This window comes from Typopeltis vanoorti, chromosome 2 (assembly GCF_054136105.1).
Source record: "Typopeltis vanoorti isolate ZY-2024b chromosome 2, IOZ_Tvanoo_1.0, whole genome shotgun sequence".
NCBI classification, from domain to species: Eukaryota; Metazoa; Arthropoda; class Arachnida; order Uropygi; family Thelyphonidae; genus Typopeltis; species Typopeltis vanoorti.
In genome coordinates, this window is record NC_143550.1 from 168,833,118 (window position 1) to 168,846,037 (window position 12,920).

Genomic DNA, 12,920 nt, shown 5'->3' on the forward strand with positions numbered 1-12,920 from the left:
TATTATTATGTTTTCGAATTAAAAATATCCTGATTTGACACAGCGCGATAGTAGTGCAAAGATCATTTTAGAAACCTTGTTCTTTAAAAGGGTAAAAACGTCTTCAGTGGGAGCATTTGTAAAGAGGGACAGTCAAAGGTGGCTATGATATCCGAGTTGGATAATTTGAAGTCTTTAATCTTGGAAATAAAGTCAGGTGAGTTTTTAATGAAAGAAGATTTTCCTGTGAAGCATTGCAGAGAGGAGGCGAGATATTTTGACAAGTTGTAGGTAGGAGAATCGATACCTTCGACTATAGGTTTTAAAGGAATTGTATCTTAGGAAGGCCATAAAGACGAGGGATAAGTGGGTGAAGGGAGCGGACTGAAAGGCGTATGTTCCCAGGCAATTCTGAAGTAGTTCTTAGTAAGTTATTTGTGCGGTTGTGGGTCGCTCTCTTGTTGGATCCCTGTCCAGCAGAGAGTAAATGTCTGAGTTTAATAATTCCAAGAGTTTTCAGTGCTAATCTGATTTGTTTAGGATTACAGTTGCACTTCCTTTGTCGGCTGGAAGGATATCTTTATTATTTTTTAATTGCTTCGTCAGGTGCAACAGACTTCGTCTAGCGAAATGTATAAAACAAAGTCTGTTCTCAAACGAAATTAGTTGTGTGTATTAATAAAGTTTAACTCAAAACTTCGGTTTTCAGTCATTAAATAATTTTAATATGCTATCAAACCGAGTGAACCTTCAATTTAATAATAAGTGTATTCTTAATGACAGGAAATCTACCATCATATCAAAGAATACCAAAGGATCCTCAAGAAGATCGGATTGTCTCTCAACACACTGATTTTCTTAAAACGCTGTAAGTTTCATTCCATTATTCTTCATTTTATTTTATTTCCTTCCAGGAGAATATTCCTAGGATATTTATGGCCTTCCGAAGATACATAAGGAATTCTCTTCTAATAATAATAATTTGTGAGTTCAACAAATCTTCATCATCGGCCTGTAGAGTAAGATAGGCTGAGAGTCAGCAGATAGTAGGAGAGGAAATAAAGATAGAGTGCATAGTGGTAGGGTAGGTTAAAGAGGCCTCAGTTGACCTGTTTTAGCTGTTTGCCCCCCAGGGGCGTTTCTAAAACGGTCGTTGATTTTTCACTTTACAAAAAAGGAAAAATCCTAAAAAGGAAACATGTAACAAACCAAACAAAACAAAAAACAAACAAAAAAAAGTACACAGAAAAGCAAAAATTGAAAGTTAAACTTAGAGCTGGAGGAAGGATCTGGCCCCAGTGATGCAGCTCACAAGGAACTGCACCGCCTCGCTGTAAACCTTCGCCGCTCGGGTTCTCAGGTCCTCCCCCACCTGTGATAGCTGAAACCGGTGAAGCTGTGTACAGAAACCCCACAAGGTGGTTACTGTGTCTTTCTTTTGTTGTGGGCAGTTATTATTCTTTTGGCCACCTCACTTCCCTTGGCCATGTCTAGTTTGCAGAGAGCTATGAAGAACGCCGAAGCTGCCTCTTCGTCTAAATCTTGGGCTACCTCTACCTGCTCAGGGGTGACTTTGCTGATGTCATCAACGAAAATGTCACCCCATTTTGCGCTAACAATGTTCCCCTGTGAGGAGGAGTTCAGGTTCTCCTATTTTTTTCATCGTTTCTTTGAATTTTTCTGCCATTCCTGGGATACCTCTCATGAGATGGCTGAGAGTCTCCCCTGCTTTCGCGTGAGGGACTTCTGGGTGGGCGGTCTCAGATACTTCTGCTGTTTTGGGCGTTACCAACTCTTCTTCCTGTGGGCTTAATGGCCTTTTGGAAGTGTTGGTGTTCACCTCCATCTTTCCTTCTTCCCTATCTATATCTGTATTAGTATCTATATTGGTATTGATGGTTTCGATAACGACTGTTTCTTCTTGTTGGATTTTACTGCTTGTGGAAGTTTTTTTCCCCTTACGGTGTTTCTTAGACGTGGAGGTATGGGTTTCTGTTATATCAGGAGCAGCCTCGAAAGGAGAAGCTTCCTGTGCTGCGTCATTTCCATTGCTTGGTGGAGTTGCTGGCGTGATTGCACCACCCATCCTCTCAGCAAGGGTTCTGGATGGGCATGTGTCCACTTGGTGGCCAATGACCCCACATTTCAGGCAAGCTGACTCACAGTTTTCTTGGTTGTGGCCTGCTTTGAGGCAGTAATTACATTTCACTCTAGGACAGTCCGCCCCAAGGTGAGTGAAAGCACCACATCTAAAACATTGTTTTTTTTACACCAGGGTAATTTATCATTACTCTGGCGGATCCAATAATAATGAAGTTGGGAACGGGCGTTTTCATCTCGAGGGAGATGTGGACTTCACCAGACTTCCATTTGGGGTTTTCTGCGTCATTTAGGACTTCCACCTTGTGTACAACGCCCCATTTCCAGAATATTTCGTGGATGATCTTTACATCGGCTTCAATATATTCTAAAGGGAATCTGGGGATTCTAAGTAGTTTGGTAATGCTCCCTACCAAAAATGGAACTATTGTTTTTCCATTACACTCGAATCCTGCAAGTAGTTTGTCTCTTGTTTGTTCACTCCTAACTACTACTTGGAAGCGGCCACCACCAAAGGGAGTAAAACCAAAAATTTGCTCAGCGCCGACGCTTTCAATGAGGGCTTTGGCCAAACATCGAGGTCGTAGGTCAGCTTCAACTTCTATTCCAAGTGTCCGCGTACGCGGCAAAGCCATGCTGGTGAGGGGGGGGGGGGGGGGGCCTAAGCTATTCCCACCACCGAGTGTGTTGTTTTTGCCCAAGTCAGGGGTTTATTCTGTATCTGCTGTTGTAGTTGATTATCAAGTGCCTCTATGAGACGCTTTGTCGATAATAACCGAGCTCACATATACTACAATTTGCGCTTAGCTAAACAATTTGCTAATCACCTATGACAGGGGTCGGCAACCTGCGGCTCGCGAGCCACATGCGGCTCTTTGGATGTGAAGCTGCGGCTCTTTAGTTCCATACGCAAATATTATTTATTTTATCAAAAAAAAAAACATTTAAAAATCGTTCTGAATCGATAAACGAGGACTAGGCACCGATTCTATCTCTCAGCCACTTGTACTCGCTTTTCACCGCACCCCTTCCCCGTGACACGCCCTCGTCACTGTCGTCAGTCCGTCGGAAACTCTCGAATGACGCCGTCGTAGGATCTGTCTATGTAGGTTTTAATTCGCTTTCGACGCAAGACAATTTGGCGTCTTCACCAGTGCTTTTGTTGTGACGTATAGTTTGTTGTTTCAAGTAAAAGAGTTAGAAGCGAATTATCTTCTCAAAGTTATGTATGTACATATATATAATAATAATAATAAAAAAAACCGAAGTAAAGGTAGGTAACATAATAAGTATTATATTTTTAAAATACATATTATACATATTTTTTTCCAAATAAGATACCTAACTACTTTTTTGACGTCAATAAGAATTGTCAAAAAAGAAACAAAGTACTACTGTTGGATATTACCGCGAAAGTGTTTTTATTAAAATATATATTTAATAAATTACCAAATTATGCAAGGGAGGAGTGTGTGAAGAAAATAGCTCTTGCTCACAATATGGTGTAAAACCACTTTTGAGAGTTTGGGTCTTTAGTGGAAGTTTAAAACCACACATTTAAGATGTATTCTTGATAGTTTTGTTCTGAAACTTTCCCTAATTGACTGGGGTTTTACGTAAGAACATTCCTATACGATGAGTTAAGAATGGTGCGTGTGTAAAAGCACACAAACCTAGCTGTCGATGGAGCTAGAAGAGCAAACCTCCGAAATAATTACTTTTAACTTTGATATAAAACGGGATGGTCATTGCTATGGAAGTCAAATATTACTTGCAACTAAGTAATAGGTGGATCTCATGTAAGTCGTTAAGAAGTAACCATGGCTTTATGAAAAAGATTCTAAAAAGAGAAGTTAAGACAGCTGCAATTTTTTGAGGAGCACCTCAGTCTCTAAACTTTTGGAGAGAGCTCAGTATCATCTTAAACCACTATGACTGAATAGTGTCGGCAGTACTGCGCCTGTTGAATTAATTTTAATGGGTCCATCTCGCCTTCGTAATAGAAAAATGGGGAGATAGATAGCTTTAGTGGCTATTGATTACGCATTGGATTAAGCTCCATATTTTTTGCGCACTTAGAGCTTTAGTTGCAGTAATATAAAAACAACCATAAACTACACCTAAGCCACGACGATAAATAAATGTGTTTTTTTTTTTTAATAAATTACCCATTTTATTATTTATCTATTTTATAGCTTTTATTATTTAAAAATTAGCGTTAAAATAATAATTATAAGTGTAAGTACTTATAAATTGTTATTTAATAAACCTATTTTCGAACTCTGAGGATCAAAGTAGGTAGGTATTTGCAGTTTTAGATTGTTTATATGTTTGACAATTTTCATTGATTTCGGCATAGCTGGGCATAACACCTTTACTCGTAAACTAAGTATCTAATATTTGCCAAAATTAAAAAAAAAAAAACTAAAATGTGCAGACTGCGCCGTGATAAACACGTTCTGACAAGTCCGTTCGTGCCAGTCGGCGATCACCGCCCACGGGAGGCGACCACAGATGCGACGAAAGTATGTACTTATAGTCAATCAGTACGTGAGAGAGTGAGACAAACAGTGTTTCGTGTCTAAATTATTTATTTTAATAATTAAATTATTAGAGAATTATTTATTTTATTTAGGTAAGTATTTTTAATTGAGAAATATCGTTGTAAAATGTTTTTTGATAAATTATATTTCATTATGCCCAGCTTCTCGTATGTATTTAATTAGGTATACGTTGACATAGTAAATAATTGCAAAACTTGTCATCTGCTGTTTTGGATACCTAAATAATAATTTTAAAAATTCTTTATTACAGCTTCACCGCAAGCATGGCATCTACAAAACAAAAGAGAAGAACTGAAGAAGAGCATCGAGAATTCAATCGGGATTGGACGGAGTCGTTCGCTTTCATATGCAACTTAGATGGCCTTCCGACTTGTCTCATTTGCCACGAAAAACTCGCACACAATAAGAAATCAAATTTAGAGAGACACTTCACTAAAAAACATACTCAGTTTGCTAGTAAATATCCAGCCGGCGAAGAACGAAAAAAAGCTGTCGACGAGCTCCAAAAACAAAAACAGCAATCAAGTTCCATGTTAAGTAACTGGACGCAATCTACAAGTAATGTTAATCTGGCAAGCTCGCGGTATCACTAGAAATTGCAAAAAAAGGCAAACCATTCACAGATGGTGAGTATGTCAAAGATTGCTTCATACGTGCATCTGAAGAACTGTTTCGTGGTTTCAAAAACAAACCAGAAATCTTGAAAAAAATCAAAGATTTGCCACTATCCGCTAAAACAGTACAAGATAGAATAGCTAAAATGTCTTCAAATGTAACATATTTGCAGATGGAAGATATTCAACTTTCTTCTGCCTTATCACTTGCTATAGATGAGTCTTGCGACATAAAAGACACGGCACAAGTTGCCCTTTTTGTCAGGTATATGTCTTCCCAAGGTCCAAAAGAAGAACTTCTAGGATTGCTACCGCTCTCGGGACAAAGTAGAGGGGAAGGTATAGCGAATGCCGTGCAAAAATGCCTTGAAGACAATAAGATCGATTTAAATAAAATCGTTTCAATAGCAACTGATGGAGCCAGAAGTATGACAGGAAAAAATAAAGGGGCAACAACGATTCTTCAGAGCAAAATAAACCACGAAATTCTTACGTTTCACTGCATAATACACCAAGAAGCGCTTTGTGCCCAAACATTTCCGGCCGAAATAGTTGAGGTCATGAATTTGGTAATCAAGATTGTTAACAGCATCTTGTCAAAAGCACTCTACCATCGTCAGTTTAAAGAATTCTTAAACGAAATGGAGACTCAGTATTCCGACCTCCTTCTTCACAATAAAGTGCGATGGCTTTCCAAAGGTAAGGTGTTGAAACGTTTTGCTTTGTGCTTGAATGAAATAAATACATTCCTAAATGAAAAAGGCATTAAAACGACAAATGGTTGCAAAAATTTTACTTTATGGTGGATATCACAGCAAAATTAAATGAGCTGAATCTAAAACTGCAAGGAAAGGGAAACCCAGCCTATGTTTTGGTAGAAGAATTGGTTTGTTTTGAAGAAAAATTAATTCTTTTTGCAGAAGATATTCAGAGCGGTAAATTACTTCATTTTCAATTTCTAAAGCAATATCGCGATAAAACCAGTGCAACTGTTGACACGAATTACTTCAGCACAGTTATAAAAAAAATTAAAGATGAATTTGCTGACAGATTTGAGCAATTCAAAACCAACAAAACCACTCTAGCATTCATAGTAAATCCTCTCAACACAAATAGTAACGAAATCCACATTGAGCCATTTGGAATTGATACTGGATCTCTAGAAATGCAATTGATCGATTTAAAAAGTAAAGCTTTGTGGAGTGGAAAATTTACAGAGTTGAAAAGCAAGTTGGAAGAGTTGGAGGTCCATAAATGTATGTACGTAACGCAACAAAAGTGGACAGCTTTAAAAGAAATGCCGCGAGTTGAGGCACTTATATTCGACGCATGGAATAGTCTTCCAGATTGCTACAGTGAGATGAAGAAGTTGGCATTTGGAGTGCTGACTATCTTCGGATCGACATATTCGTGCGAGCAAGCGTTCTCTTGCATGAATATAATTAAAAGTAAAGTAAGAAGCCAACTAACAAATGAAAATTTAGAGTCGTGTTTGAAACTTAAAACAACAAGTTATGAACCAAATTTATCCAAACTTTCTAAAACCATGCAAAGCCAACGCTCCCATTGAATTTGTGTTTGCTCAAATGTATGTTATTGTTTTTTTTATTTTAAGTACAAGTTACATTGTTTAGTAAAGTTTAAATTTTCTACTTGAATAACCATGCAAAGCCATCGCTCCCATTGAATTTGTTTGCTCAATTGTTTGTTATTGAAGTACAAGTTAGTGTTGTAAGTAAATGTTTAATTGTTTTAATTTTTTACTTAAATAATAAGTAATTATCTAATAATGCCATATATATATTATCTAATTTGTTGTGAAAAACACTACTTATATATGAATAAATGGATATTTTTTCTTATGAATAAATAGATTAGTTTTTTTTTTTTATCAAAAAACTTTATTTATGCGAGTACTATTTATTGTTGGCAAGAAAAAATTTTGTGGCTCTTTAAAAACTTTGTAATTTTGTAAATTGTAATTTTTGACTCTTCCGACTCAAAAGGTTGCCGACCCTTGACCTATGAGAAAAGTTCACAAAAATGAACACTAACCACACTACAGAAATGATCCTGTGAAGTTAATTAAAAAATGAGGAATTCTCTTCTAAAAAACAGTTTCGAAATTATATCCTTATAAGGACTGGCTTAAAGGGGCGAAGCAAGAATGCTTTTCATCTTCCCCGTTATCTGTAGAGGACAGTGTAGGGATAAGGTGTTATTGAGCTATTAAAGCTCTGATCATGGCAGGAGGGTAATAGCAATAGCCGAGCCTCAGTTAGAACTTCATTAGCTACAGCATTGCCATCCATTACCCTCCAAGGGTATGGGAATGAATGAATCAAACCCCCACCACCTTCGAAATTATGATAACCTGATATGGCTTGATGGATTACAGTCCCTTGGACTTCTATCCCTTAATCGGTATGGAATAGTCTTGTATTAAGTGTTAGCGAGCACCTGGCTCACCCTATTTAGGGTTGTACGGAGGTACCAGAATCGATAAGCAAAGCAGCTTTCGGGCGCTTATGTTTCCACCTATCGTGTTCGTCATAATTAGATGACTCTTGAATGAGTTGATTTGGATGAACAGCTGCTTTGGCAAAATAAGCAGCAGCACTGTTATGGAGGAAAGTGGAAATATCTGGAATATCGGCATCTCGATGTAAGAGAGTATTTCTTACAAACCACGGAGCGTTGAAGATCATACGGAGGCACTTGTTTTGTATAACTTGTAGCTTTTTGATGTTAGTGGCGGAAGTGTGACTCCAGGCCGGCGATCCGTAAGTTAACGATGGTCTGATAATTGTTTTGTAGATCCGTAGTTTGTTATCAGTACTGACTTGGCTTCTTCTATTGAGCAGAGAATAGAGTTGTACTATTGCAGAGTTTGCTTTTTTGCATGCATAAACTATGTGGGAGTTAAAGTTTAAACGGTTATCAAGTTGAATGCCTAGATATTTGGTGCTAGATCTCCATGGGATGGCTGTGTTAAAAAGTTTAACTTCTCCAACATGAGATGCTTGTCTTCTTGTGAAAAGAATGGCAGTGCTTTTATCGGCATTTACAGATATTCTCCATTTTTTGAACCAGTCTTCTAAATTTGTTGCTGCAGTTTGTAATCGCTGAGTAGCTATATTAGGCCTGAGAGATCTGCTGAGAATAGCCATGTCATCCGCATAACTAGCTATAGTGGTTAGTGATGTGCTAGGAACATCAGAAACAAAGATGTTAAAAAGAAGCGGTGAGAGCAGCGAACCTTGAGGGACACCAGCAGTGATTTTTTTCAGTGATGATCTAATTCCACGCAACTTAACCTGAATTTTACGGTCCTGTAGAAAGGAGTTAATAATTTTGGTAAGATAAAGAGGGATGTTGGCTGCAATTAATTTGTAGATGAGACCTTTGTGCCATACAGTATCGAAAGCTTTTGCAACATCAAGAAAGATAGCTCCTGTGTGCTGTTTCCAGTTAAAGCCTGTAGTGATGAACTCAGTCAGTCTGTGAATTTGCTGTGTAGTGCTATGTCCAGTACGGAAGCCAAATTGTTCTTTCGGAATTATGTGATTTTTATTCACCTCCTCATTAAGTCGGTTGAGAATGACTCTTTCTGCTATTTTTCCTAGGCATGATAGAAGACTGATGGGTCTATAGCTCTGTGGCATCTGAGGCGCTTTACCAGGCTTGAGAATAAGGAAAATATCGGCTTGTTTCCATCTTGAGGGGAAATAATGAATTCTCAGAATTGCATTGATAATCGCTACTAAATGCATGACAGCTTTGTGTGGGAGGGCTTTAATTGTTTTGTTGGTAATTTCGTCCGGGCCAGGGGCTTTTTTGTTTTTAAGCTTCCTAATAATTGAATAGACCTCTTTAGGTGAGGTGGGGCAGATATTTTCACAGCTACAAGATCGCCGAAGTACTGAACGTACCCTACGATGTATCTTTTCTATGAAGACTAGATCCGCTTGCGCATAATTAGGACGGCACTGAAGTTGCAGGGCTTGAACGAGCGCTTCCGCTTTTTCGTTATCTCTGTAAACAAGGCCTCTTTCTCCGTGAATGGGCTGGATGTTAGAGCGATCTGTACGGAGAGCTTTAGTCAACTTCCACAGAGAATTATCTTCAGTTTTGAGAGAACAGAGTTTTCTTTCCCATTGCTGGTTTCTGTGATCTTTTAAAGCGTAACGGACTAGGTTGGACGCTCTGTTTAGTTCTCGACGGTCTTGCGGAGATAGCGTGTTGTGATAGCGGCGTCTGAGCCTGTTTTTGTTCCTTATCAGAGCAAGAATTTCTGCAGGAAGTAGGTTGACTTGAGCTGGGGTAGAAGTAGAGCAAGCTGCGGATAAGCCAGCCTGTATTTTAGATTCAAGATTGTTGACTGCCGCGTCAATTTCTTCACGGGTGGAAATAGTCGGTACTGAGTCTATGATAGTGTTCATTTTAGTCTTGAATTTTGCAAAGTTTGTGTGGGAATGGCTGGGAATGAGCTCAGGCTCCTCCCCTAAACTTAAGAGTACTGGATTGTGATCTGAGCTTAGCTCGTCAATCACTTGAAGTCGGAAATGATGAGAAATATTGTTAAAAATAGCAATATCTAAAACATCAGGTCTGCCGATCGCTCCGTAGTGTGTTGGCTCAATCGGGCCTGCAATAACGATATTTCTCTTCAAGGAAAAGTTATAGAGGATCATTCCGTTGTTATTAAAGTTTTTGCTGTTCCATAAAGGATGCTTGGAATTGAGGTCTCCAGCTACAATTACTGCTTCATTTGTATCTAGTAGCTGAGAGAGATCAGAGGGGAGTAGAGGTTTGCCAGGGGGGTTGTATACAGAAAAAATCTTTAAGCTGCCTGCATTGTTGGTAAGAATTTCTATGCCCGTCTCCTCGAGGTTAGATGTAGTAATCTTCTTAGTCTCATTATAGCGAATGTTTCTTCTGACAAAGATGGCAGTGCCTCCACCTCTGGCATTAAGTCTGTCATTTCTAAGTAACGAGTAGTTTCTGAGTTTGGGATTATCGCAGGGACGTAGGTGTGTTTCGTTAATGAGGAGAATATCAATTTGTAAATGATCTGTAAGCTCCTGTAATTCCAAAATTTTGCTGTTGAGACCGTTTGCGTTCCAGAATATTATCTGCATAGAATTTGATGTTAAAGCCGGATTAGTCATTAATCATGGAGAAGATGACTTGAGTATTCCGAAGGAATTTGTTGGTGTCGGCCTGGCTTGGATTTGTTTTGCTGAAGGCCATTAGCATCTCCCCAAGTGAGGCAGCGAGTATTGCTGAAGAATTTGGACTGCTAGTTGTAGGGAGTACCTTAGTGTTACTCGAGGAAACCACAGAAGCATAGGATTTGTCTGGTGTAACTTTCCGCCCTTGGAATTCAGGCACGGATCTCATAATATTTGTCTGAGTGGGCTGAGTTAATTCCTGTCTAGGCTTTTGAAGGTTGGATGGGTGGAGAGTGCAACCCCTGTAGTTTGCAGGGTGTGGGCCACTGCAGTTCGCACATTTAGCAGGTGTGGTCTTTGGCTTGACGCAAGTGTGCGAGGGATGGTTGCCACCACACTTCACACATTTGTAGTCTGCTCTGCATAGCATTTGCGCATGCCCAAATTTTTGGCAGCGATGGCATTGACCAGCCGATGCCTTTCTTCGTAGTGGTTCGGTCTTGATGACCAAGTTGCAGACTATTTTAAGATCGTAAATTTCCCTCTGGTCTTTACTGATCTCTACTAAGACCAGAGGCATGGGACGCTTGTCTGCGCGATACATTCGCGAAATCTTGACTGGCTCCAAGCCTTGTAATCTGAGGTCAGTAGCTATTTCGTCTGTTGTTATGTCTTCTACCAAACCTCTGATCACTACCTTGAGGTTCTTTTCACTCTTAAGTTGGTAAGTATGGTATGGAAATTTATGATCGTCCATAAGTCTGGTTAACTGGCGGTAGTCCGTTGTTCCTTCAGGCTGTATACGTACTCCGTCATCTGTGTTTTTGGCTGACGAGAACTTGATGTTGCTTTTCTTCATCGTCTCTGCAAGCAACGACCACTTTTCTTTAGATCGCAGTACTACTGGTGGGATCCTCTCTTTGGGCTGTATTGGTATAGTTGTCTCAGTGCTTGCACTAGATTGTGCTGATGTGTCCATTTGAGCGACAATTTCTTGTTCTGCAGCAAGAGACTCTTTCTTCCTCTTCTTTCTGCTGACTTCTTGGTAATCGTTATCGTCTGTGTCAGCTGTAGCGGTGGAATTGACGCTGTCATGTGTAGGGCGAGCAGAAAGTTCGGAGGTTCGAGGGTCTTCATTCTCGACCTCCATAATCTGGTGAATTTCTACCTTTCCTGGCCATTTTGTGTGCAAGATGTTGCCTATTTGCCGAAAGATAGCGAGAAGTTCCTTGAAGGAGAGATCTTCATATGGTGAATCCATAATGTAGACTTGAAGTGGGGGAAAGGACCTGCCTTGTCCCTTCAAACACCGAGTGTTGTACTGGGCGGGAAACAGGAGAGAACCTGGAAAATATTTTTGAAGTTGAAAGGAAAAAGTCTTACCTGCTCTGATGTTCGAGCACGCTGGTGGCGCATCAAATAATCACTATTTAATTTCAGTGGTGAAATAACTCTGAATTAAACATTTTAATCAATTAAAAACAAAACTTAACTTCACGCTGTACTACTACAAGGAACGCTGATAAACACGTCTGAACTCACTGAAAAACAACAACAACCACCTCTCAAAATCACCTTCGAAATTATATTTGCAATATTATAGTTAATAAATATTACGATATAGAAAATTTAAAAGTGTACTTTATAATTTTTAATGTTTTGGATAATTTCTACTTAATGAATTATTAAATTTTTAAAATTTCAAGTAAAATATAAGTTACATTATGATTTCTAAGAAAAGAATTTTATATAATAAGGATATTCTATTTTAACAAACTGTGGAACTTTATATCTCGTCGCTGACAAGAACAATTCTTCCGAATGAAAGAGTGTTTTCAAACGAAGGTGATTGGTCTGAGGAATATACAGCGAAATCGGATCTGGGAGCATAATAATAGTTCTTTACTTTATAAACTGAATGCAGGTTGACGGTTATGGCCAGCCTGGGAGAAACGACCGGACTTCGATCTGTAGTTACGTAAGGTATGTGATGGGGCCAGTAGCGCATGCGTATTAATATTAGCACGTCATCTGTCCTAGCCAATCACTAGCCAGTCTACTGACATGCGTGGATTCCTTTTGTTGAAATTTCGAATTGCTGCATGGGATTATTATTATTATTATTATTATTTATTAACTTTTATTTCTGATGACAAAAGTCATCGCCTATTGGGTCCTTTTACAAACCATAAAAATTATTGAATCAAAAAAAAGATGCGAAGGCTGAAACGAAAATGTTAGAAAATCGAAGGAATGCCTCAGTAATTTAATTCTCTTAGATCGATGAACGGAGGAACAGTTTAGTTCGTTCGCATTGTGGGTAGCTTTATAATCCAGGCCACGTGGTTGGCAGGCAGCATTGTAATGCAACACTCATTAAAACGCAGCGTTATAATCTCGAGTTCTTTCCATACCGATGTGTTATCAGATTGGAGATAGAGACAAGAGACATGAAAATACCTCCTTACATTGGGTTAGTGGCATACTTA

The 12,920-nt window shown here is 39.0% G+C and overlaps 1 protein-coding gene and 1 long non-coding RNA gene across 2 annotated transcripts in view; one reads left to right on the forward strand and one right to left on the reverse strand.

The window, feature by feature from the left end:
• LOC150109643 (uncharacterized) overlaps positions 1 to 12,920 on the reverse strand; it is a 66,083-nt gene that overhangs the window by 35,621 nt on the left and 17,542 nt on the right. The window lies entirely within an intron of this gene.
• On the forward strand, positions 5,404 to 6,827 carry LOC150109644 (general transcription factor II-I repeat domain-containing protein 2A-like). Its single transcript, XM_090402826.1, has 2 exons — positions 5,404 to 5,956; positions 6,073 to 6,827. Exons 1-2 carry the CDS (start codon positions 5,404 to 5,406, stop codon positions 6,825 to 6,827), a joined length of 1,308 nt encoding a protein of 435 aa, XP_090258952.1.

What these genes read in the sequence shown, in the direction of transcription:
- LOC150109644 (XM_090402826.1), top strand. Translation starts at nt 5,404, where the DNA reads ATGTCTTCAAATGTAACATATTTGCAGATGGAAGATATTCAACTTTCT. An exon ending in AGTGCGATGGCTTTCCAAAG is followed by an intron (nt 5,957 to 6,072) that starts GTAAGGTGTTGA and finishes TGGATATCACAG; the next exon opens with CAAAATTAAATGAGCTGAAT.